At 50.5% G+C, this 25711-nt stretch overlaps 1 protein-coding gene across 1 annotated transcript in view; it reads left to right on the top strand.

The window, feature by feature from the left end:
* The window catches only part of KHSRP (KH-type splicing regulatory protein), a 29995-nt gene extending 5995 nt beyond the window's left edge, over window positions 1–24000 (top strand). The window contains 17 exon segments of the mRNA XM_058821478.1: window positions 691–740; window positions 1453–1524; window positions 1659–1716; window positions 2364–2532; window positions 4138–4236; window positions 4315–4413; window positions 6552–6654; window positions 7994–8094; window positions 10142–10283; window positions 12848–13008; window positions 14088–14206; window positions 14302–14390; window positions 17477–17570; window positions 17572–17660; window positions 20150–20227; window positions 22630–22796; window positions 23873–24000. Coding sequence (XP_058677461.1) covers window positions 691–740; window positions 1453–1524; window positions 1659–1716; window positions 2364–2532; window positions 4138–4236; window positions 4315–4413; window positions 6552–6654; window positions 7994–8094; window positions 10142–10283; window positions 12848–13008; window positions 14088–14206; window positions 14302–14390; window positions 17477–17570; window positions 17572–17660; window positions 20150–20227; window positions 22630–22796; window positions 23873–23881 — 1699 coding nt within the window. The 3' untranslated portion in view covers window positions 23882–24000.
* Window positions 24001–25711: the final 1711 nt, after the last annotated feature.

The raw sequence follows: 25711 nt of genomic DNA, 5'->3' as shown, positions 1-25711 counted from the left end.
CATGGGAACTTTTGGGGGATTTTTGGGAATTTTTATGGGAAATTTTGGGGGTTTTTATTGGAACTTTTGGGGGGATTTTGGGGGATTTTTATAGTAACTTTTGGGGGATTTTGGGGGGATTTTTATAGGAATTTGGAGGGGTTTTGGGGGGATTTTTATGGAGTTTTTTTGGGAGGATTTTTATGGATTTTTTCTTGGGTTTACAAGGGGCTTTTTGGGGTTTTTATGGGGTCGGGGGGATTTTAATGGGGATTTTAAATAGGGTTTTAATGGGGTTTGGGGGATTTTAATGGGGCTTTTTAGTGGGATTTTTAAATGGGGTTTTAATGGGGTTGGGGGGATTTTAATGGGAATTTTTAAATGGGGTTTTAATGGGGTTGGGGGATTTTAATGGGAATTTTTAAATGGGGTTTTAATGGGGTTGGGGGGGTTTTAATGGGAATTTTTAAATGGGGTTTTAATGGGGTTGGGGGGATTTTAATGGGGATTTTTAAATGGGGTTTTAATGGGGTTGGGGGGGTTTTTAGTGGGATTTTTAAATGGGGTTTTCATGGGGTTGGGGGATTTTAATGGGAATTTTTGGGGGAGTTTTATGGGTTTTTTTTGGGGTGATTTTTATGGGATTTGGGGGGGGTTTTCAGGGGTTTCTCTGGGGTTTTTGGGGTATTTATGGGATTTTTGTGCCCCCAGGACGACGGTGACCGAGGAGTACCGGGTTCCTGACGGGATGGTCGGCCTTAGTGAGTCTGGGGGCGTTTTGGGGGGTCCCAGGGGCTTTGGGGACCCCCCAAACCCCAGTTTGGGCCGTTTTTGGGGGAAATTTGGGGTTTTGGGGGGAAATTTGAGGTTTTTGGGGTGGATTTTAGGGATTTTGAGGGGGATTTTGGGAGGAATTTGGGGTTTGGGGCTCCCAAGAATTTGGGGGGTGGTCCCAGAAATTTGTGGAATTTTGGAAACCCCCCAACCCCCATTTTGGGCCATTTTTGGGGGAAATTTGGGCTTTTTTGGGGGGAAATTTGAGGGTTTTGGGGTGGATTTTGGGGATTTTGAGGGGGATTTTGGGAGGAATTTGGGGTTTGGGGCTCCCAAGAATTTGGGGGGTGATCCCAGAAATTTGTGGAATTTTGGGGACTCCCCCAAACCCCATTTTGGGGTGGGTTTGGGATGAATTTTGGGGGATAATTTTGGGGGATTTTAGGAGGAATTTTGAGGGGAATTTTGGGTTTGGGGCTCCCAAGAATTTGGGGGGTGGTCCCAGGGAGTTGTGGAATTTTGGGGACCCCCCCCAAGCCCCATTTTGGGCCATTTTTGGGGGGAAATTTGAGGGTTTTGGGGTGGATTTTGGGGATTTTGAGGGGGATTTTGGGTTTGGGGCTCCCAAGAATTTGGGGGGTGGTCCCAGGGAGTTGTGGAATTTTGGGGACCCCCAAACCCCAAATTTTCCCCTTTCAGTCATCGGCCGAGGGGGGGAACAAATCAACAAAATCCAGCAGGACTCGGGGTGCAAAGTGCAAATCTCACCAGGTAGGGGCGCCCCGAGACCTCCTGCACCCCAAAACCGGGGTGAGAGCACCCCAAAAACCTCCCTGAACCCCCAACCTGAGGCCAAAGCGCCCAAAGGTTTGGGGGGACCCCCCTGAACCCCGTTGTGCCCCCAGACAGCGGCGGCTTGCCGGAGCGCAGCGTGTCCCTCACGGGGGCGCCCGACGCCGTGCAGTGAGTGACCCCAAAACTGCCCTGGGACCCCAAAACTGGCCCTGGGACCCCAAAATTGTCCCTGGGACCCCAAAATTGTCCTCGAGGACCCTTAAATGGCTTTGGGGACCCCAAAACTGGCCCTGGGACCCCAAAATTGTCCCTGGGACCCCAAAACTGTCCTTGGGGACCCCAAAATTGTCCTTGAGGACCCTAAAATGGCATTTGGGGACCCCAAAACTGGCCCTGGGACCCCAAACTGGCCCTGGGACCCCAAAATTGGCCCTGGGACACCAAACTGGACCTGGGACCCCAAACTGTCCTTGGGACCCCAAAATTGTCCTTGGGACCCCAAAACGGCCCTGGGACCCCAAAACGGCCCTGGGACCCCAAACTGGCCCTGGGACCCCAAAACTGGCCCTGGGACCCCAAAACGGCCCTGGGACCCCAAAACAGTCCTGGGACCCCAACATTGTCCTTGGGACCCCAGACTGTCCCTGGGGACCTCAAAATAGTCCCTGGGGACCCCAAATCCTGTCTAAACCTCCCCAAAAGCTCCAAAGCTCTCCTAAATGTCCTGAACTCTCCCAAATTCCCTCTAAACCTCCCCCAACGCCCCTGAACCCCCTCCAACCTCCCCCAACGCCCCTGCACGCGCCGGTCCCCAGGAAGGCCAAGGCGCTGCTGGACGACATCGTGTCCCGAGGCCGGGGGGGACCCCCGGGACCCTTCCCCGACGCCGCCAACGGCAACGGCAGCGTGCAGGAGCTGATGATCCCCGCGGGCAAGGCCGGCCTCGTCATCGGCAAGGGCGGAGAGACCATCAAACAGCTGCAGGTGGGCTTAAACCACCTCGGCACAGCCTTACAGGGCATTTAGGCACATTTAGATGGGGTTTAGGCACATTTAGAGGGGATTTAGGCACATTTAGAGGGGGTTTAGGCACATTTAGAGGGGATTTAGGAACATTTAGAGGGGGTTTAGGCACATTTAGAGGGGGTTTAGGCACATTTAGAGGGGATTTAGGAACATTTAGAGGGGGTTTCAGGAGGTTCAGGGGGTTCAGGGGCCGTGCAGGAGCTGATGATCCCCGCGGGCAAGGCCGGGCTGGTCATTGGCAAGGGCGGAGAGACCATCAAACAGCTCCAGGTGCGCCTAAACCACCTCGGCTGGGGTTTACAGGGGATTTAGGCACATTTAGAGGGGATTTAGGCACATTTAGAGGGGATTTAGGAACATTTAGAGGGGATTTAGGCACATTTAGAGGGGGTTTAGGCACATTTAGAGGGGGTTTAGGCACATTTAGATGAGGTTTAGGCACATTTAGATGAGGTTTAGGCACATTTAGAGGAGATTTAGGCACATTTAGAGGGGGTTCAGGCACATTTAGAGGGGATTTAGGCACATTTAGAGGGGGTTTAGGCACATTTAGAGGGGGTTTAGGCACATTTAGAGGGGATTTAGGCACATTTAGAGGGGGTTTCAGGAGGTTCAGGGGGTTCAGGGGCCGTGCAGGAGCTGATGATCCCCGCGGGCAAGGGCGGTGAGACCATCAAACAGCTCCAGGTGAGTGCCCAAACCACCTCGGCACAGGTTTAGAGGGGGTTTAGGGACATTGAAAGGGGGTTTAGGAGCATTTAGATGGGGTTTAGGCACATTTAAAAGAGATTTAGGCACATTTAGAGGGGATTTAGGCACATTTAGAGGGGGTTTGGAGAGGTTTGGGGGGGATTTAGGGAGGTTTAGTGGAGGTTTGAGGAGGTTTAGGAACAATTTGAGGGGATTTAGACACATTTAGATGGAATTTAGGCACATTTAGAGGGGATTTAGGCACATTTAGAGGGGATTTAGGCACATTTAGAGGGGATTTAGGCACATTTAGATGGGATTTAGGCACATTTAGATGGGATTTAGGCACATTTAGAGGGGGTTTAGGCACATTTAGAGGGGATTTAGGCACATTTAGAGGGGGTTTAGGAACATTTAGAGGGTTTGAGGAGGTTTAGGGGGATTTAGGGAGGTTTAGTGGAGGTTTGAGGAGGTTTAGGATGGATTTGAGGGGATTTAGGAACATTTAGAAGGGGTTTAGGAACGTTTTGAGGAGATTTGAGGAGGTTTGAGGGAGATTTTGGGGCATTTGGGGACGATTTGGGGTTTTTTGAGGTCCCTGCCTGGATTTTTTTTGGGTTTTTTGACCAATTTTGGGCTCCCTAGGTGTTTTTGGGGTGAGAACTCATTTTTTAACCCCTTCAGGAGCGAGCAGGAGTCAAAATGATTCTGATCCCAAACGGTTTTTGGGCTGATTTTGGAGTTTTCTGGGCTGATTTTTGGGGTCCCTGGGTGAATTTTTTGGGGGTTTTTTGACCAATTTTGGGCTCCCTCTGTATTTTTGGGGTGCCCTGGATATTTTTGGGGTGAGAACTCATTTTTTAACCCCTTCAGGAGCGAGCAGGAGTCAAAATGATCCTGATCCAAGACGGTTCCCAGAACACCAACGTGGACAAACCCCTGCGGATCATTGGGGAGCCCTACAAAGTGCAGGTGAGAAAAACCCCAAAAAAACCCCAAATTGACCCCAAAAAACCCCAAATTGACCCCAAAACCTGCCCCCATTGCCAGCAAGCCTGTGAGATGGTGCTGGACATCCTGAGGGAGCGGGACCAGGGAGGATTCGGGGACCGCTCGGACTACGGAGCTCGCCTGGGAGGGGGGATCGACGTGAGTGAGACCCCCAAAATCACCCCAAAATCACCCCAAAATCACCCCAAAATTACCCCAAAATCACCCCAAAATCATCCCAAAATTAATCTAGTAATTACCCCAAAAACACTCCAAAAATCACCCCAAAAATCTCCTTTTCACCCCCAAAATAATCCCAAAATCACCCCTAAATTAATCTAGAAATTACCCCAAAACCACTCCAAAAATCACCTCAAAAATCTCCTTTTTCACCCCCAAAATCATCCTAAAATCAAACTTATTTCACCTCCAAAATCACCCCAAAATTACCCCAAAAATCCCCCCAAAAAAATCTCCTTTTTCACCCCCAAAATCAAACTTAATTCATCTCCAAAATCACCCCAAAAATCCCCCCAAAAATCTCCTTTTTTACCCCCAAAATCATCATAAAATGAAACTTAGTTCACCTCAAAAATCACTCCAAAATCACCCCAAAATTAATCTAGAAATCACCCCAAAAACACTCCAGAAATCACCCCAAAAATCTCCTTTTTCACCCCCAAAATCATCCCAAAATCAAACTTAGTTCACCTCCAAAATCACCCCAAAATCACCCCAAAAATCCCCCAAAAAATCTCCTTTTTCACCCCCAAAATCAAACTTAATTCACCTCCACAATCCCCCCAAAAATGCTTAAATCACCCCAAAACCACGCAAAAAATCACCCCAAAAATCTCCTTTTTCACCCCCAAAATCATCCTAAAATGAAACTTCGTTCACCTCAAAAATCACCCCAAAAATCTTGCCCAAATCACCCCAAAAACACTCCAAAAATCACCCCAGAAAATCCTCCTTCACCCCCAAAATCCCCCTTTTCACTTCAAAAATCACCCCAAAAATTGCCCTAAAAATCTCCTTTTTTACCCCAAAATCACCCTAAAATCATCCTGAAATTGCCCCAAAAATTGCCCTAAAAATCTCCTTTTTTACCCCCAAATCATCCCAAAATTACCTGAAATATTCCCTCAAAAATCACCCCCAAAATCCCCATTTTTTACCCCAAAAGTTGCCCTAAAATCACCTCTAAACAACCCCTAAATAATCCCAAAATCATCTTAAAATCACCCCAAAAATCACGGCCAAATCACCCCCGAATTGTCCTAAAATCCCCCCAAAATCCCCAAATCGCCACAAAAAATCCAATTTTTGAGGCCAAAAAAATCCAGTTTGAAATGAAAACAAATCTGATTTTTCACTGTGGAAAATCCGATTTCTAAGGCTAAAAAAATCCAGTTTTTAAGGTGAGGAAAATCCTGGTTTTAAGGTAAAAAATCCAATTTTTAACGCCAAAAAAATCAAAATTTGAATGCCAAAAAAGTCTCAGTTTTCCCCTCGAAAAATCCAATTTTTAATGCCATCAACCCCCAATTTTTAAGGCCAAAAATGTCATTTTTTACCATAAGAAATCCAAATTTTAATGCAAAAAATCTCAAATTTTGTCTCAAAAATTCGAATTTTTTATGCTTAAAAAAATTCAGTTTTTAAGATGAAATAGTCCTGGTTTTAAGGCCAAAAAATCCAATTTTTAATGTCAAAAGAATCCAAATTTTCCCCATGAAAAATCCAATTTTTAAGCCAAAAAATCTCATTTTTGGTCCCAAAAAAATCCAATTTTTAACGCCAAAAAAAATCAAAATTTGAATGCCAAAAAAGTCTCAGTTTTCCCCTCAAAAAATCCAATTTTTAATGCTAAAAGAATCCAAATTTTCCCCATGAAAACTCCAATTTTTAAAGCCAAAAAATCTCAATTTTGGTCCCAAAAAAATCCAATTTTTAGCGCCAAAAAATCCAGTTTTTAATGCTAAAATCTCTCAAATTTCTCCATGAAAAATTGAATTTTTGAGGCCAAAAAACCTAATTTTTAAGACAAAAAAATCCAAATTTTCCCCATGGAAAATCCAATTTTCGAAGCCAAAAAATCTCATTGTCGGTCCCAAAAAATTCCAATTTTTTGAGCCAAAAAATCCCAAAAAAATCTCATTTTTCACCCCCAAAAATCCGAATTTTCACCCCAACTCCCCGAGTTTTTTTGCTGCAAAAAGTCCCCACTGATTCCCCCCCCCCGCAGTGATTTGGGTGGGGGTCTCACCCCGAGCCCCCTCCCCAAATTCCCCCAGGTGCCGGTGCCGCGCCACTCGGTCGGGGTCGTCATCGGCCGCAGCGGGGAGATGATCAAAAAGATCCAGAACGACGCCGGGGTGCGCATCCAGTTCAAGCAAGGTGAGACCCCTCCCCAAATTGGAGAATTGGAGACCCCTCCCCAAATTGGAGAGGGCTGGGAACGCTGGGGATGGGGGGAATTGGGGAATTTGGGGAGGGGGCTTTGGGGAAACGATCAAAAAGATCTAGAACGACGCCGGGGTGCGCATCCAGTTCAAGCAAGGTGAGACCCCTCCCCAAATTGGAGACCCCTCCCCAAATTGGAGACCCCTCCCCAATTTGGAGAGGGCTGGGGATGGGGGGAATTGGGGAATTTGGGGAGGGGGATTTGAGGAATTTGAGGAATTTGGGGAGGGGGATTTGGGGAAACGATCAAAAAGATCCAGAACGACGCCGGGCTGCGCATCCAGTTCAAGCAAGGTGAGACCCCTCCCCAAATTGGAGAATTGGAGACCCCTCCCCAAATTGGAGACCCCTCCCCAATTTAGAGAGAGCTGGGGATGGGGGGAATTGGGGAATTTGGGGAGGGGGCTTTGGGGAAATGATCAAAAAGATCCAGAACGATGCTGGCGTGTGCATCCAGTTCAAGCAAGGTGAGACCCCTCCCCAAATTGGAGACCCCTCCCCAAATTGGAGACACACACAGAGACCCCTCCCCAAATTGGAGAAGGCTGAGGGAATGCTGAGAGCGAGGGGAATTGGGGAATTTGGGGAGGGGGAATTGGGGAATTTGAGGAATTTGGGGAGGGGCATTTGTTGAATTTGGGGAGGGGGATTTGAGGAATTTGGGGAGGGGGATTTGGGGAAGACATCCAGAACGACGCCAGGGTCCGCATCCAGTTCAAGCAAGGTGAGACCCCTCCCCAAATTGGAGACCCCTCCCCAAATTGGAGAATTGGAGACCCCTCCCCAATTTAGTGAGAGCTGGGAACTCTGGGGATGGGGGGAATTGGGGAATTTGGGGAGGGGGCTTTGAGGAATTTGGGGCAGGGGCTTTGAAGAATTTGAGGAGGGGGCTTTGAGGACCCCCAACCCAAAGCCCCCTCCCCAGTTGAAGCCCCCTCCCCAAATTCCCTCCTTGCCTCAGGGTGAGAATTTGGGGAATTTGGGGAGGGGGCTTTGAGGCATTTAAGGAATTTGGGGAGGGGGATTTGGGGATTTTGAGGAATTTGAGGAGGGGGCTTTGAGGAATTTGAGGAGGGGGATTAGAGGGTCCCCAACTCAAAGCCCCCTCCCCAAAATTCACTCAAATTTAGGGTGGGAATTTGTGGAATTTTGGGGAGGGAATTTGGGGAATTTAGGGAGGGAATTTGAGGGGGGGGGGGGGGGGGGCTTTATGAAATTTGAGGAGGGGGTTTTGACCATCCCCAAGCTGAAGCCCCCTCCCCAAATTGCCCAGACGACGGCACGGGCCCGGAGAAGATCGCTCACATCATGGGACCCCCGGAGCGCTGCGAGCACGCGGCCAGGATCATCAACGAGCTGCTGCAGAGCCTCAGGGTGAATTGGGGAGGGGGCTTCAATTGGGGAGGGGGCTGCACCCTGTGGGGATCATCCACGAGCTGCTGCAGAGCCTCAGGGTGGATTGGGGAGGGGGCTTCAATTGGGGAGGGGGCTGCACTTGGGGAGGGGGCTGCACCTTGTGGGGATCATCAACGAGCTGCTGCAGAGCCTCAGGGTGAATTGGGGAGGGGGCTGCAATTGGGGAGGGGGCTTTGGGGCCAGGGGATCATCCACGAGCTGCTGCAGAGCCTCAGGGTGGATTGGGGTGGTTTCGGGCTGAGTTTGGGGTGGTTTCAGGGGTTTTTTGGGGTAATTTCAGGGGTTTTTGGGGTGGTTTATGGGCTGGTTTAGGGCTGGTTTATGGGGTGGTTTGGGGTGGTTTATGGGCTGGTTTATGGGCTGGTTTAGGGCTGGTTTATGGGGTGGTTTGGGATGGTTTAGGGCTGGTTTAGGGCTGGTTTATGGGGTGGTTTATGGGGTGGTTTAGGGCTGGTTTATGGGGTGGTTTGGGATGGTTTATGGGGCTGGTTTAGGGCTGGTTTGGGATGGTTTATGGGCTGGTTTAGGGCTGGTTTAGGGCTGGTTTAGGGCTGGTTTGGGGTGGTTTAGGGCTGGTTTGGGGCTGGTTTTGGGGTGGTTTATGGCTGACTTGGGCTGTTTAGGGCTGGGTTTGGGGTTTTTGGGGCTGGTTTAGGGCTGGTTTATTGGGATGGTTTTTGGGGTGGTTTAGCGCTGGTTCAGGGCTGGGTTTTGGGATGGTTTTGGGCTGGTTTATGGGCTGGTTTATGGAATGGCTTTTGGGGCTGGTTTAGGGCTGGGTTTGGGCTGGTTTAGGGCTGGTTTTTGGGGCGGTTTAGGGCTGGTTTATGGGCTGGTTTATGGGATGGTTTGGGATGGTTTATAGGGTGGTTTAGGACTGGTTTAGGGCTGGTTTATGGGCTGGTTTATGGGATGGTTTAGAGCTGGTTTAGGGCTGGTTTAGGGCTGGTTTAGGGCTGGTGTTTGGGGCTGGTTAAGAGCTGGGTTTGGGGCTGGTTTTTGGGGTGGTTTATGGGATGGTTTAGGGCTGGTTTAGAGCTGGTTTTTGGGGTGGTTTATGGGCTGGTTTAGAGCTGGTTTTTGGGGTGGTTTAGGGCTGGTTTAGGGCTGGTTTTTGGGGTGGTTTATGGGGTGGTTTAGGGCTGGTTTAGAGCTGGTTTTTGGGGTGGTTTCTGGCAGATTTTTGGGCTGTTTAGGGCTGGGTTTGGGGTTTTTGGCGCTGGTTTAGGGCCATTTTTGGGGTGGTTTAGGGCTCATTTAGGACTGGATTTTAGGGTGGTTTTAGGGCACTTATAGGGCCAGTTTAGGGACAGTTTTTGGGGTGTTTTGGGGCCAGTTTAGGGACAGTTTTTGGGGTGTTTTGGGGCCATTTTAGGGACAGTTTTTGGGGTGTTTTAGGGCCATTTCAGGGCTGGTTTTGGGGTGTTTTAGGGCTGATTTAAGGCTGGTTTTGGGGTGGGTTTGGGCCATTTTAGGGCTGGGTTTTGGGGGGTTTTAAGACTGGTTTAAGACTGGTTTTAGGGCTGGATTTTGGGTGCTTTTAGAGCTGGTTTAAGGCTGGATATGAGTTTTTCATGGGGTCTTTTAGGGCGAGTTTAGGGCTGGGTTTGGGGTGGGTTTTGGGGTGAATTTGGGCTGGTCTAGGGCTGGTTTTAGTGCTGGTTTAGGACCTTTTTGGGATGGTTTAGGGCCATTTTAGGGCTGTGTTTTGGGGCTAATTCAGGGATTTTAATTCAGGGATTTTTTGGGGTGCTTTAGGGATTTTTTAGAGCTGTCTTTACGGCTGCTTTTTGGGGTGTTTTAGGCATTTTTTAGGCTATTTTAGGTCTGCCTTAATCATTTATTTGGGGCTATTTTAGGGCTGTTTCAGAGCTGATTTACTTCTATGTTACGGATATTTTAAAGCTATTTAATTGATGTTTTAGCCCTGTTTCAAGGCTGGTTTTTGGGGTGTGTCCCCCCTATTTGGGGGGTCCCACCCCTCACTGCCGCCCCCTCCCCACAGAGCGGCCCCCCAGGACCCCCCGGGCCGGGGCTGCCCCCCGGGGGGCGTGGCCGGGGGCGGGGCCAGGGCACCTGGGGCCCCCCCGGGGGGGAAATGACCTTCTCCATCCCCACCCACAAGTGTGGGCTGGTCATCGGCCGAGGTGAGGACCCCCGGGACCCCTCCCCAAAATCCTCAATCCCAAATCCCTCCCTTGAGCCCTCAATCCCCCTGAAATCCCCGCAAATGGCCCCAAAATGCCCCCAAAAAAACCCCCAAATTTCTCCCTAAATGGGCCCAAAATCCCTAAAACTGGCCCTGAAATCCCTCCCCAAAATTTCCATAAACAACCCTAAAACCCAACCCCCAAACAGCCTCAAAGTTCCCAAAAATTGCCCCAAAATCCAACCCCAAACAGCCCCAAAATCCCTCCCCAAAATCCCCACAAATGGCCCCAAAATCCCCCTAAATAACCCCCAAGTCCCTCCCCCAGTGGCCCCAAAATCCAACCCCAAATGGCCCCAAAATTTCTCGCCAAACAGCCCCAAAATCCCTCCTAAAATCCCCCTAAACAACCCCAAAATTGCCACAAATGGCCCCAAAATCCCTCCCCAAAATCCCCACAAATGGCCCCAAAGTCCAACCCCAAACAGCCCCAAAATTCCCATAAATGGCCCCAAAATCTTTCTTCTAATGGCCCCAAAATCCAACCCCAAAATCCCCCTAAATAACCCCAAAGTCCAACCCCAAACAGCCCCAAAATCCCTCCCAAAAATTCCCATAAATGGCCCCAAAATCCAACCCCAAATGGCCCCAAAATCCAACCCTAAATGGCCCCAAAATTCCCATAAATTGCCCCAAAGTCCAACCCCAAATGGCCCCAAAATCCTTCCCTGAAATTCCCCCAAACGACCCCAAAAAGTTTCCCCAAATGGCCCCAAAATCCATCCCCAAAATTCCCATAAATTGCCCCAAAATCCAACCCCAGACGGCCCCAAAATCCAACCCCAAACAGCCCCAAAATCCAACCCCAAACAACCCGAAAATCCCTCTAAATAACCCCAAAATTCAACCCCAAATGGCCCCAAAATTCCCATAAATGGCCCCAAAATCCAACCCCAAATGGCCCCAAAATCCAACCCCAAATGGCCCCAAAATTCCCATAAATTGCCCCAAAATCCAACCCCAAAGGGCCCCAAAATTCCCATAAATGGCCCCAAAATCCAACCCCAAATGGCCCCAAAATCCAACCCTAAATGGCCCCAAAATTCCCATAAATGGCCCCAAAATCCAACCCCAAATGGCCCCAAAATCCTTCCCTGAAATTCCCCCAAACGACCCCAAAAAGTTTCCCCAAATGGCCCCAAAATCCATCCCCAAAATTCCCATAAATTGCCCCAAAATCCAACCCCAGACGGCCCCAAAATCCAACCCCAAACAGCCCCAAAATCCAACCCCAAACAACCTGAAAATCCCTCTAAATAACCCCAAAATTCAACCCCAAATGGCCCCAAAATCCAACCCCAAATGGCCCCAAAATTCCCATAAATTGCCCCAAAATCCAGCCCCAAAATTCCGAATAAATGGCACCAAAATCCAACCCCAAATGGCCCCAAAATTCCCATAAATGGCCCCAAAATCCAACCCCAAATGGCCCCAAAATTTACATAAATTGCCCCAAAATCCAACCCCAAATGGCCCCAAAATCCAACCCCAAAGGGCCCCAAAATTCCCATAAATGGCCCCAAAATCCCTCTAAATAACCCCAAAATCCAACCCCAAAGGGTTTAGGGGGGTTTTTGGGGTTTGGGGGATTTTTTGGGGGGCCCCTGTGACCCCGATATTTTGGGGTGCAGGGGGTGAGAACATCAATTCCATCAACCAGCAGACGGGGATTTTGGGGTGCCCCTGTGACCTGGGATTTGGGGATTTTTTGGGGGATTGTTTTGGGGATTTTTGGGTTTTTTGGGGTGCCCCTGTGACCTGGGATTTTGGGGATTTTTGGGGGATTTTTTTGGGGATTTTTTGGGGGATTTGGGGTTTTTGGGGTGCCCCTGTGACCCCGATATTTTGGGGTGCAGGGGGTGAGAACATCAATTCCATCAACCAGCAGACGGGGATTTTGGGGTGCCCCTGTGACCTGGGATTTGGGGATTTTTTTGGGGGATTTTTGGGTTTTTTGGGGTGCCCCTGTGACTTGGGATTTTGGGATTTTTGGAGGGATTGTTTTGGGGATTTTTGGGTTTTTTGGGGTGCCCCTGTGACCTGGGATTTGGGACTTTTTGGGGGATTTTTTTGGGGATTTTGGGTTTTTGGGGTGCCCCTGTGACCCTGATATTTTTGGGGTTCATGGGGTGAGAACGTCAATTCCATCAACCAGCAGACGGGGATTTTGGGGTGCCCCTGTGACCTGGGATTTTGGGATTTTTTGGGGGGGATTTTTGGGTTTTTGGGGTGCCCCTGTGACCCCGATATTTTGGGGTGCAGTGGGTGAGAACATCAATTCCATCAACCAGCAGACGGGGATTTTGGGGTGCCCCTGTGACCTGGGATTTGGGGATTTTTTTGGGGGATTTTTGGGTTTTTTGGGGTGCCCCTGTGACCTAGGATTTTGGGATTTTTTGGGTTTTTTGGGGTACCCCTGTGACCTGGGATTTTGGGACTTTTTGGGGGATTTTTGGGGGGGTTTTTGGGGTGCCCCTGTGACCCCGATGTTTTGGGGTGCAGGGGGTGAGAACGTCAAGGCCATCAACCAGCAGACGGGGGCGTTCGTGGAGATCTCGCGGCAGCTGCCCCCCAACGGGGACCCCAACTTCAAACTCTTCGTCATCCGCGGCACCCCCCAGCAGATCGACCACGCCAAGCAGCTCATCGAGGAGAAAATCGAGGTGGGGGCACCCCAAAAATATGGGGGGGACACCCCAAAATTGGCCTAAAAAAATCCCCAAAAAAATCTCACAAAAAATGGCAAAATTTGAGGGGTTTGAGTGGCGCCCTCCGGTGGGGAATTGTGGTACTGCAGGTGACCTCAAAATCGTACAGGGGGACCCCAAAACCGGCCTGGGAGACCCCAAAATTGCCCTAAAGTCCCCCAGAAGTATCCAAAAAAATCCCAAAATTCCAAAGAAATTCCCCACAAAAAATCCCCAAAATTTGTGGGGTTTGAGTGTGGCCCTCCAGTGGGAAATGTGGTGCTGCAGGATGCCATAAAATCCTACAGGGGGATCCCAAAAATCCTTTTGGGGACCCCAAACACCGGCCTGGGGAACCCCAAAACTGCCCTAAATTCCCCAAAAAAATATCCAAAAAAAATCCCAAAAATCCAAAGAAATTCCCCACAAAAAAAATCCCAAAATTTGTGGGATTTGAGTGTCACCCTCCGGTGGGGAAACTTGGTACTGCAACCTGCCCAAAGTCCCACAGGGGGACCCCAAAACTTCCCCTGACCCCAAAATCCCAGCCCTGACCTAAAACTCTCACGAGGGACCCCAAAACTCCCCTTGGTCCCCCCAAAAATTCCCCAAAATCCAAAAGAAAACCCCAAAATTTTCAGGGCTCAAGCGTCGCCCTCCGGTGGCGGAACAGGGAACTGCACCCTGCCAAAAATCCCACGGGGGGACCCCAAAATCGCAGCCCTGATCCCAAAACCATTCTGAGGGACCCTAAAATGCTCCTCGGGGACCCCAAAATCCCAACTCTGACCTAAAACCCTCCTGGGGAGACCCCAAACCCCCCCCAAAAATTCCCCAAAATCCAAAAGAAAATCCCAAAATTTTCAGGGCTCAAGCGTCGCCCTCCGGTGGCGGAACAGGGAACTGCACCCTGCCAAAAATCCCACGGGGGGGACCCCAAAATCCCAAAACCATTCTGAGAGACCCTAAAACCCTTTTGGGGTCTCCCAAAACCCTTTGGGACCCCCCCAAAAGCCTTTTGGGGTCCCCTGACCCCCCATTTTCCCCCTTTTCAGGGCCCTCTGTGCCCGGTGGGGCCCGGCCCCGGCCCCGGGGGTCCCCCCGGCCCCGCCGGCCCCATGGGACCCTTCAACCCCGGCCCCTTCAACCAGGGCCCCCCCGGAGCCCCCCCGCAGTGAGTACCCCCCTTTTGTTGGGGTGAACCCCGAAAAGCCGCCCTGAAAACCCCCAAAATCCCCAAATTCACCCCCTGAACCCCAAATTTTGCAGCCCGGGGGGACCCCCCCCACACCAGTACCCGCCGCAGGGCTGGGGGAACGCGTACCCCCAGTGGCAGCCGCCCGCCCCGCACGACCCCAGTGAGTATTTGGGGGTTTGGGGGGGTCCCTGATTTTGGGGGACCCCTAAAAGGGTTTGGGGGAACCCATTTGGGGTCGGGCTTTGGGGTTTTGGGGGAAATTTTGGGATTTTGGGGAAAATTTTGGGGCTTTGGGGGAAATTTTGGGAAAATCCTAAAAAAAATCACCAAATTTTTAAGGGGTTTGGGGTGGGACCTTTCCAGTTTTTGGGGGTTTTGGGGGACCCCTAAAAGGGTTTGGGGGAACCCATTTGGGGTCGGGGTTTGGGATTTTGGGGAAAATCTTGGGATTTTGGGGGAAATTTTCGGATTTTAGGGGGATATTTAAGAAAATCCTAAAAAAATCCCCAAATTTTTAAGGGGTTTGGGGTAGGACCTTTTGGGTTTTGGGGGGTCCCCGAATTTTGGGGGGCCCCTAAAAGGGTTTGGGGGACCCATTTGGGGTCGGGGTTTGGGGCTTTGGGGGAAATTTTGGGAAAATCCTAAAAAAATTCCAAAACTTTTGGGGGGTTGGGGGTGGGACCTTTTGGGTTTGGGGTTTTTGGGGGTCTCCGAATTTTGGGGGGCCCCTAAAAGGGTTGGGGGAACCCATTTGGGGTCGGGGTTTGGGATTTTGGTGGGAATTTTGGGATTTTGGGGGATATTTGGGAAAATCCTAAAAAAATCCCACAAAATTTGGGGGGTTTTTGGGGATTGTTTGGGGGGGGATTTGGGGTTTTTGGGGTTTATGAATTTTGGGGGACCCCTAAAAGGGTTTGGGGGACCCATTTGGGGTCGGGGTTTGGGATTTTGGGGGAAATTTTGGGATTTTGGGGGGATATTTTGAGAAAATCCTAAAAAAATCCCCAAATTTCTGGGGGGTTTGGGGTGGGACCTTTTGGGTTTGGGGGGATTTGGGGTTTTTGGGGGGCTCCCAGAATTTTGGGGTTTTGGGATTTTTGGGACAATTTCTGACCCCACTTGGGTCCCCAAATTTGGGCAATTTTAGGGGGGGTGGAAATCCCAAATTTTGGGGCTAAAAATCCCCAATTTTTGGGGTGTAAAAATCCCAATTTTTGGGGGTAAAAATCCCGAATTTTAGGAGTAAAAATCCCAATTTTTGGGGGTAGAAATTCCATTTTTTTTGGGGGGGGGATAAAAAATCCAATTTTGGGGGGTAAAAAAATCCAATTTTTGGGGGACAAAAGTCCCAAATTTCCGGGGGTAGAGATCCCAAATTTTGGGGGGTAATTCTCAAATTTTCGGGGGGTAATTCCTGAATTTTTGGGGGGGTAATTCCTGAATTTTTGGGGGATAATTCCCGAATTTTTGGGGGATAATTCCTAATTTTTTGGGGCGTAATTCCCGAATTTTGGGGGGATAATTCCTGAATTTTTGGGGGGATAATTCCTGAATTTTTGGGGGGTAATTCCTGAATTTTTGGGGGTAATTCCCAAATTTTTGGGGTATAATTCCCGAATTTTTGGGGTATAATTCCTGAATTTTTAGGGGGGTAATTCCCAAATTTTGGGGGATAATTCCTGGATTTTTAGGGGGGTAATTCCCGAATTTTTGGGGGATAAGTCCTGAATTTTTGGGGGATAAGTCCCGAATTTTTTGGGGGGTGATTTGCGAATTTTTGAGGTATAATTCCTGACTTTTGGGGGTATAATTCCCTAATTTTTGGGGTATAATTCCTGAATTTTTGGGGGGGTAATTCCTGAATTTTGGGGGAGTAATTCCTGACTTTTTGGGGGGTAATTCCCGAATTTTTGGGGTATAATTCCCGAATTTTTGGGGGGTAATTCCCGAATTTTTGGGTATAATTCCTGAATTTTGGGGTATAATTCCCGAATTTTTGGGGTATAATTCCTGAATTTTGGGGTATAATTCCCGAATTTTTGGGGGGGTAATTCCCAAATTTTTGGGGCATAATTCCCGAATTTTTAGGGGGGTAATTCGCTAATTTTTTAGGCATAATTCCCGAATTTTTGGGGGATAATTCCTGAATTTTTGGGGGGGGTAATTCCTGAATTTTTAGGAGGGTAATTCGCAAATTTTTGGGGTATAATTCTTGAATTTTTGGGGTATAATTCCCGAATTTTTGGGGTATAATTCCTGAATTTTGGGGTATAATTCCCGAATTTTTGGGGGGGTAATTCCCGAATTTTTAGGGGACGATTCCCGAATTTTTGGGGTGTAATTCCCGAATTTTTGAGGTATAATTCCCGAATTTTTAGGGGACGATTCCCGAATTTTTGGGGTATAATTCCTGAATTTTCGGGGGATAATTCCTGAATTTTTGGGGGGGTAATTCCCGAATTTTTGAGGGATAATTCCCGAATTTTTGGGGTATACTTCCCGAATTTTTGGGGGGGTAATTCCCGAATTTTTTGGGGGGTGATTCCCGAATTTTTGGGGTATAATTCCTGAATTTTTAGGGGGGTAATTCCCGAATTTTTGGGGGATAAGTCCTGAAGTTTTGGGGGGATAATTCCCGAATTTTTTGGGGGGTGATTCCCGAATTTTTGGGGGATAATTCCCGAATTTTTGGGGGGGGTAATTCCTGAATTTTTGGGGGGTAATTCCCGAATTTTTGGGGGATAATTCTTGAATTTTTGGGGGGGTAATTCCTGAATTTTCGGAGGGTAATTCCTGAATTTTTGGGGTATAATTCCCGAATTTTTGGGGTATAATTCCCGAATTTTTTGGGGGGTAATTCCCGAATTTTTGGGGGATAATTCCTGAATTTTTGGGGGATAATTCCTAAATTTTTGGGGGGGTAATTCCCGAATTTTTGGGGGGTAATTCCTGAATTTTGGGGAGTAATTCCTGACTTTTTGGGGGGTAATTCCTGAATTTTTGGGGTATAATTCCCGAATTTTTGGGGTATAATTCCCGAATTTTTAGGGGGGTAAATCGCGGATTTTTTAGGTATAATTTCCGAGTTTTCGGGGATCATTCCGGAGTTTTTGGGGTATAATTCTCGAATTTTTGGGGTGTAATTCCCGAATTTTTGGGGGGGTAATTCCCGAATTTCTGGGTGTAATTCCCGAATTTCCGGGCCCCCCCCGACTAACTGCGGGCGGGTTTTGGGGCCCCCCCCAGGCAAGGCGCCGGCGCCGGACCCCAGCGCGGCCTGGGCCGCCTACTACCAGCACTACTACCAGCAGCCCCCCGGGCCCGCGCAGCCGCCCCCCGCCCCCCCCCCTGCAGGGAGAGCCCCCCCAGCCCCCCCCCGGCGGCCAGGCCGACTACAGCAAGGCCTGGGAGGAGTACTACAAGAAACTGGGTGAGTGGGGGAAATTTGGGGTGAAAATGGTTAAAATTCAGTGTAAAATCCAGCCTGGGGTCTCCCTGGGAGTACTACAAGAAACTGGGTGAGTGGGGGCAATCCGGGGGGGAAACGGTTAAAATTCAGTGTAAAATCCAGCCTGGGGTGCCCAAAATCCAGCCCAGAATCCAGCCCAAAACCCAGCCCAAAATTCAGTGTAAAATCCAGCCTGGGTTCTCCCTGGGAGTACTATAAGAAACTGGGTGAGTGGGGCAAAACAGGGGTGAAAATGGTCAAAATTCAGTGTAAAATCCAGCCTGGGGTGCCCAGAATCCAGCCCAAAACCCAGCCTAAAATTCAGTTTAAAGTCCAGCCTGGGTTCTCCTTGGGAGTACTACAAGAAACTGGGTGAGTGGGGGCAATCCGGGGGTGAAACGGTTGAAATTCAGTGTAAAATCCAGCCTGGGGTGCCCAGAATCCAGCCCAAAATTCAATTTAAAATCCAGCCTGGGGTGCCCAAAATCCAGCCCAAAATTCAATTTAAAATCCAGCCTGGGGTGCCCAAAATCCAGCCCAAAATTCAGTTAAAATCCACCCTGGGGTGCCCAGAATCCAGCCCAAAACCCAGCCTAAAATTCAGTTTAAAATCCAGCCTGGGTTCTCCTTGGGAGTACTACAAGAAACTGGGTGAGTGGGGGCAAATTCAGGGAAAAATGGTCAAAATTCAGTGTAAAATCCAGCCTGGGTTCTCCCTGGGAGTACTACAAGAAACTGGGTGAGTGGGGCAAAACAGGGGTGAAAATGGTCAAAATTCAGTGTAAAATCCAGCCTGGGGTGCCCAGAATCCAGCCCAAAATTCAATTTAAAATCCAGCCTGGGGTGCCCAAAATCCAGCCCAAAATTCAGTTAAAATCCACCCTGGGGTGCCCAGAATCCAGCCCAAAACCCAGCCTAAAATTCAGTTTAAAGTCCAGCCTGGGTTCTCCTTGGGAGTACTACAAGAAACTGGGTGAGTGGGGGCAATCCGGGGGGGAAACGGTTGAAATTCAGTGTAAAATCCAGCCTGGGGTGCCCAGAATCCAGCCCAAAATTCAATTTAAAATCCAGCCTGGGGTGCCCAAAATCCAGCCCAAAATTCAATTTAAAATCCAGCCTGGGGTGCCCAAAATCCAGCCCAAAATTCAGTTAAAATCCACCCTGGGGTGCCCAGAATCCAGCCCAAAACCCAGCCTAAAATTCAGTTTAAAATCCAGCCTGGGTTCTCCTTGGGAGTACTACAAGAAACTGGGTGAGTGGGGGCAAATTCAGGGAAAAATGGTCAAAATTCAGTGTAAAATCCAGCCTGGGTTCTCCCTGGGAGTACTACAAGAAACTGGGTGAGTGGGGCAAATCCGGGGAAAAATGGTCAAAATTCAGTGTAAAATCCAGCCTGGGGTGCCCAAAATCCAGCCCAAAATTCAGTTTAAAATCCACCCTGGGGTGCCCAATATCCAGCCCAAAACCCAGCCCAAAATTCATCTTAAAATCCAGCCTGGGGTGCCCAAAATCCAGCCCAAAATTCAGCCCAAAATTCAGGGGTTTGGGGCTTAAAACTCCTAAAATTCACCACAAAATTCAGCTTGGACTCCTCAAAATTCACCCCAAAATTCACCCCAAAATTCACCTTGGAGTCCTCAAAATCCACCCCAAAACCCAGCCCAAAATTCACCCCAATATTCAGCCTGGGGTCCTCAAAATCCAGCCTAAAATTGAGTCTGGGGTCCTCAAAATCCGGCCTAAAATCGGGTCTGGGGTCCTCAAAACCCAGCCTGAAATCGGGTCTGGGGTCCTCGAAATTCACCCCAAAATCCAGCCCAAAATTCAGGCTGGGCTCCCCAAAATTCACCCCAGATCTGCCCCAGGGACCCCAAATCTGCCCCTGAGGACCCCTAAATTCTGCCCCAGGGACCCCAAATCTGCCCCAAATCCACCCCAATGACCCCAAACGTGCCCCGGGCACCCCAGATTTGCCCCGGGCACCCCAGATTTGCCCCGGGTACCCCAGATTTGCCCCGGGCACCCCAGATTTGCCCCGGGCACCCCAGATTTGCCTCAGGGACCCCAGATTGGCCCCAATGACCCCAAACGTGCCCCGGGCACCCCAGATTTGCCCCGGGTACCCCAGATTTGCCCCGGGCACCCCAGATTTGCCCCGGGTACCCAAGATTTGCCCCGGGCACCCCAGATTTGCCCCAGGGTACCCCAAATCTGCCCCTGGCACCCCAGATTTGCCCCAGGGACCCCAGATTTGCCCCGGGTACCCCAGATTTGCCCCAGGGACCCCAGATTTGCCCCTGGCACCCCAGATTTGCCCCAGGGACCCCAGATTTGCCCCGGGTACCCCAGATTTGCCCCAGGGACCCCAGATTTGCCCTGGGTACCCCAGATTTGTCCCAGGGACCCCAAATCTGCCCCTGGCACCCCAGATTTGCCCCGGGCACCCCAAATTCAGCCCCTGTGCCCCCCAGGCCAGCAGCCGCAGCAGCCGGGGGCGCCCCCACAGCAGGACTACACCAAGGCCTGGGAGGAATATTACAAAAAACAAGGTAAGGACCCCCAAAAAATCCCCAAAAATCCCTCAGAAAAAAAACCCCAAAATCTCCCCTGAAATCCCAAAAATCCCCCCCAAAAAATCCCTCCCGAAATTCCCCCAGAAATCCCAAAAATCCCCCCAAAAATCCCTCCCGAAATTCCCCCAGAAATCCCAAAAATCCCCCCCAAAAATCCCCCCTGAAATCCCAAAATCCCTCCCTAAAAAACCCCAAAATTCCTCCCAAAATTCCCCCAGAAATCCCAAAATGCCTCCCTAAAAAACCCCAAAATACCCCAAAAATCCCTCCCAAAATTCCCCCAAAATTTCCCAAAACTCCCTCCCGAAATTCCCCCAGAAATCCCAAAAATCTCCCCCAAAAATACCCCAAATTCCCCCCCTCAAATCCCCCCTGAAATCCCAAAATCCCCCCTCAAAAATACCCCAAATTCCCCCCCAAAATCCCCCAGAAATCCCAAAATCCCCCCTAAAAATTCCCCAAAAATCCCCCCAAAAATACCCAAAATTCCCCCCCAAAAATCCCCCCTGAAATCCCAAAATCCCCCCCAAAAATTCCCCCAAAATTCCCCAAAAATCTCTCCCAAAATTCCCCCAGAAATCCCCAAAAATCCCTCCCTAAAAAACCCCAAATTCCCCCCCAAAATCCCCCCTGAAATCCTAAAATCTCCCCCAAAAATTCCCCCGAAATTCCCCAAAAATCCCTCCCAAGATTCCCCCAGAAATCCCAAAATCCCTCCCTAAAAATCCCCAAAATTCCCCAAAAATCCCTCCAAAATCCCTCCCTAAAAAACCCCAAAATTCCACCCAAAATTCCCCCAGAAATCCCAAAATCCCTCCCTAAAAAACCCCAAAGTTCCCCCCCCAAAATTCCCCCAGAAATCCCAAAAATGCCCCCAAAAATCCCCCCAAAAATACCCAAAATTCCCCCCCCAAACTCCCCCCTGAAATCCCAAAATCCCCCCCAAAAATTCCCCCAAAATTCCCCAAAAATCTCTCCCAAAATTCCCCCAGAAATCCCCAAAAATCCCTCCCTAAAATTCCCCCAAAATTCCCCAAAAATCCCTCCCGAAATTCCCGCAGAAATCCCAAAATCCCTCCCTAAAAAACCCCAAAATTCCCCCCCCAAAATTCCCCCAGAAATCCCAAAAATCCCCAAATCCCCCCTAAAAATCCCCCCCAAAACCTCTTCCAAAAACTCCAGAACCCCAAAATTTTGGGGTTTTTGGAGGAATTTTCAGGTTTCTGGGGCGATTTTGGGTGGGGGTCGTGGGGGGATTTTTGGGGGAGATTTTGGGGTTTTTGGGGGGGAGTTTGGGGGATTTTTGGGGTTTTGGGGGGATTTTTGGGGGAGATTTTGGGGATTTTTTTGGGGATTTTTGGGGTTTTTTGGGGGGGATTTTTGGGGAGGTTTGGGGGGATTTTTGTCGGGTTTTGGGATGGGGATTTTGGGGATTTTTAGGGCGGATTTTGGGTGGGGGTTTGTGGGGTTTTGGGGGGGATTTCGGAATTTCAGGGGGATTTTTGGGGGGGATTTTGGGATTTCAGAGGGATTTTGGGAGGGATTTTTGTGGGGTTTTGGGGTTTTTGGGGGATTTTTGTTGGGTTTTGGGAGGGGGTTTTGTGGGGATTTTTGTGGGGATTTTTGTGGGGTTTTGGGAGGGGTTTTTGTGGGGATTTTGGGGTTTTGGGAGGGGTTTTTGGGGGGATTTTTGGGGGCATTTTTGGGGGATTTTGGGAGGGGGTTTTGTGGGGATTTTTGTGGGGTTTTGGGAGGGGGTTTTTGGGGTTTTTGGGGGGATTTTTGTGGGGATTTTTGGGGGGTTTTTGTGGGGATTTTTGTGGGGTTTTGGGGGGATTTTGGGGGGGATTTTTGTGGGGTTTTGGGAGGGGGTTTTGTGGGGATTTTTGGGGGGTTTTTGAGGGGACTTTGTGGTTTTTGGGGGGATTTTTGTGGGGATTTTTGGGGGATTTTGGGAGGGGGTTTTGTGGGGATTTTTGGGGGGTTTCTATGGGGATTTTTGGGGGATTTTGGGAGGGGGTTTTGTGGGGATTTTTGTGGGGATTTTTGGGGGGTTTTTGTGGGGATTTTTGTGGGGTTTTGGGAGGGGGTTTTGTGGGGATTTTTGGGGGGATTTTTCTGGGGTTTTGGGACGGGGTTTTGTGGGGATTTTGGGGTTTTTGTGGGGTTTTGTGGGGATTTTGGGGTTTTGGGAGGGGGTTTTGTGGGGATTTTGGGTTTTGGGAGGGGGTTTTGTGGGGATTTTGGAGTTTTGGGAGGGGGTTTTGTGGGGATTTTGGGGTTTTTGTGGGGTTTTGTGGGGATTTTGGGGTTTTGGGAGGGGGTTTTGTGGGGATTTTGGGGTTTTTGGGGTGCTGACCCCCCCCGTGTTCCCCCAGCCGCCCAGGTGGCCTCGGGGGGGGGTCCCGGGGCTCCCCCCGGCCCCCAGCCCGATTACAGCGCGGCCTGGGCCGAGTACTACAGACAGCAGGCGGCGTACTACGGGCAGAGCCCCGGGGGGGCCGGGCCCGCGGGACCCCCCCCGCCCGCCCAGCAGGGACAGCAGGTACGGGGTGAAAATAGCCCGAAAATAGACCAAAATATCCCCAAAAATAGCCCAAAAATAGCCCAGCAGGGACAGCAGGTACGGGGTGAAAATAGCCCAAAATAGCCCAAAAATAGCCCAAAAATAGACCAAAAATAGACCAAAAATAGACCAAAAATAGCCCAGCAGGGACAGCAGGTGCGGGTGAAAATAGCCCAAAAATAGCCCAAAAATAGCTCAAATTAGCCCAAAATAGCCCAGCAGGGACAGCAGGTACGGGGCAAGAACGGCCCAAAACCAACCCAAAATAGCCCAAAAATAGCCCAAAAATAGCCCAAAATAGCCCAGCGGGGACAGCAGGTACGGGGCAAAAATAGCCCAAAATAGCCCAAAATAGCCCAAAAATAGACGAAAAATAGCCCAAAATAGCCCAGCAGGGACAGCAGGTACGGGGCAAGAACGGCTCGAAAATAGCCCAAAAATAGCCCAAAAATAGACCAAAAATAGCCCAAAATTACCCCAATAATAGCCCAAAAATAGACCAAAAATAGCCCAAAATTACCCCAAAAATAGACCAAAATAGACCAAAAATAGCCCAAAATTACCCCAAAAATAGCCCAAAATCCCCCCAGCAGGGACAGCAGGGACAGCGACAAAAATACATCCCAAAAAATATCCCAAAAATACCCTGAAAATAGCCCAAAGTCCCCCCAGCAGGGACAGCAGGTACGGTGACAAAAATATCCTGAAAAATAGCCCAAAATTACCCCAAAAATTACCCCAAAAAAACACCCAAAAAATGCCCTAAAATTAACCCAAAATTAACCCCAAAATTAACCCGAAATACCCCAAAATTAACTCCAAAAACACCCCAAAAATACCCCAAAATTAACCCCAAAATTAACCCCAAAAAACCCCAAAATTAACCCCAAAACCACCCCAAATTAACCCCAAAAACCCCAAAATTAACCCCAAAACCCCCCCAAATTAACCCCAAATACCCCAAAATCCCCCCTGGACCCCCCAAATTCCCCCAGGGGGTTTTTGGGGTCCCCCCTCACCCCCCCCCCTTTTCTTTTCTCTCCCCTCCCCCACAGGCTCAGTGACCCCTCCCCCATCTGTCACCCCTCCCCCACCCCTCCCCCCCCCCCCTTTTGTTTTATGGGAGCGGCCGGAGGGGGGAGGGGCACCCCAAAAATCCCCTCCCCCCAAAAAAACCCCAAAATCCCCCCAAAAATTCACCCCCCCCCCCCCCCTGGAGCCATTGGAACATTCCTGGGAGCCACTGGGGACACCCCCCCCCCAAAAAAAAACCCCCTGGGGACCCCCAAAAACCCCTTGGGGACCCCCAAAACCCCCTGGGGACCCCCAAAACCCCCCTGGGGACCCCCAAAAAACCCCTGGGGACCCCCAAAACCCCTCTGGGGACCCCCAAAAACCCCCTGGGGACCCCCAAAACCCCCTGGGGACCCCCAAAAACCCTTGGGGACCCCCAAAACCCCTTGGGGACCCCCAAAACCCCTTCGGGACCCCCAAAAACCCCTTGGGGACCCCCAAAACCCCCCTGGGGAGCCCCAAAACCCCTTGGGGACCCCCAAAAAACCCCTGGGGACCCCCAAAAAAAACCCTGGGGACCCCCAAAAACCCTTGGGGACCCCCAAAACCCCCCTGGGGACCCCCAAAACCCCCTGGGGACCCCCAAAACCCCCTGGGGACCCCCAAAAAACCCCTGGGGACCCCCAAAAACCCTTGGGGACCCCCAAAACCCCCCTGGGGACCCCCAAAACCCCTTGGGGACCCCCAAAACCCCCCTGGGGACCCCCAAAACCCCTTGGGGACCCCCAAAACCCCCCTGGGGACCCCCAAAAAACCCCTTGGGGACCCCCACAATCCCCCCCCAATTTCTCCCCAGGAGCCCCCAAACCGCCCCAGGGACCCCCAAAATTCCCCCCCCCCCCAAAAAAAAAATCCTGGGAACCCCAAAATTCTCCACGGGACCCCCAAAGTCCCCCCCAAAATTCTTCTTGGGGGGGTCCCCAAAATTCCCCCCCCCCAAAAAAGAATTCTCCACGGGACCCCCAAAATCCCCTGGGAGTCACTGGGACCCCCCCCCCCCAAAAAAAAAAAAATCCCCAAAATTCCTTTTTGGGACCCCCAAAATCCTCCCCACAAAATCCCTGGGGAACCCCAAAACCTCCACCCCAAATCCCCCCAAAATTCACCCCCCAAAAAACCACAGGGACCCCCCAAATCCCCCCCAAAATTCCCCTTGGGGGTCCCCAAATCCCCCTGGGACCCCCCAAAAAACCCCCAGGACCCCCCAAATCCCCTTTGGGAGTCCCCAAACCCCCTTGGGACCCCCAAAATCGGCCCCAAATTCCCCTGGGACCCCCCCCAGGACCCCCCAAATCCCCTCTGGGGGTCCCCAAACGCCCCTGGGACCCCCCAGATTCCCCTCAGGACCCCCAAAATCCCCCATGGGGGTCCCCAAATCCCCCCAGGACCCCCCAGAATTTCCCCAGGGGTCCCCAAACTCCCCTGGGACCCCCAAATTCTCCTCAGGACCCCCCAAAATCCCCCCCAAACTCCCCTGGGACCCCCAAGTCCCCCTCAGGACCCCCAAAATTCAACCCCAAATCCCCATTGGGGGTCCCCAAACCCCCCAAAATCCCCCCCAAACCCCCCTGGGACCCCCAAATTCTCCTCAGGACCCCCCAAAATCCTCCCCAAACCCCCCTGGGACCCCCCAAAATTCCCTTGGGGGTCCCCAAACTCCCCTGGGACCCTCAAATTCCCCTCAGGACCCCCAAAATCCCCCATGGGGGTCCCCAAAATCCCCCACAATTTCCCCCATGGGGGTCCCCAAATCCCCCCAGGACCCCCCAGAATTTCCCCAGGGGTCCCCAAACTCCCCTGGGACCCCCAAATCCCCCTCA

The sequence above is a fragment of the Ammospiza caudacuta genome, chromosome 29 (genome assembly GCF_027887145.1).
Source record: "Ammospiza caudacuta isolate bAmmCau1 chromosome 29, bAmmCau1.pri, whole genome shotgun sequence".
In the NCBI taxonomy this organism is placed as follows: Eukaryota; Metazoa; Chordata; class Aves; order Passeriformes; family Passerellidae; genus Ammospiza; species Ammospiza caudacuta.
This window is presented reverse-complemented; position numbering and strand designations above follow the sequence as displayed.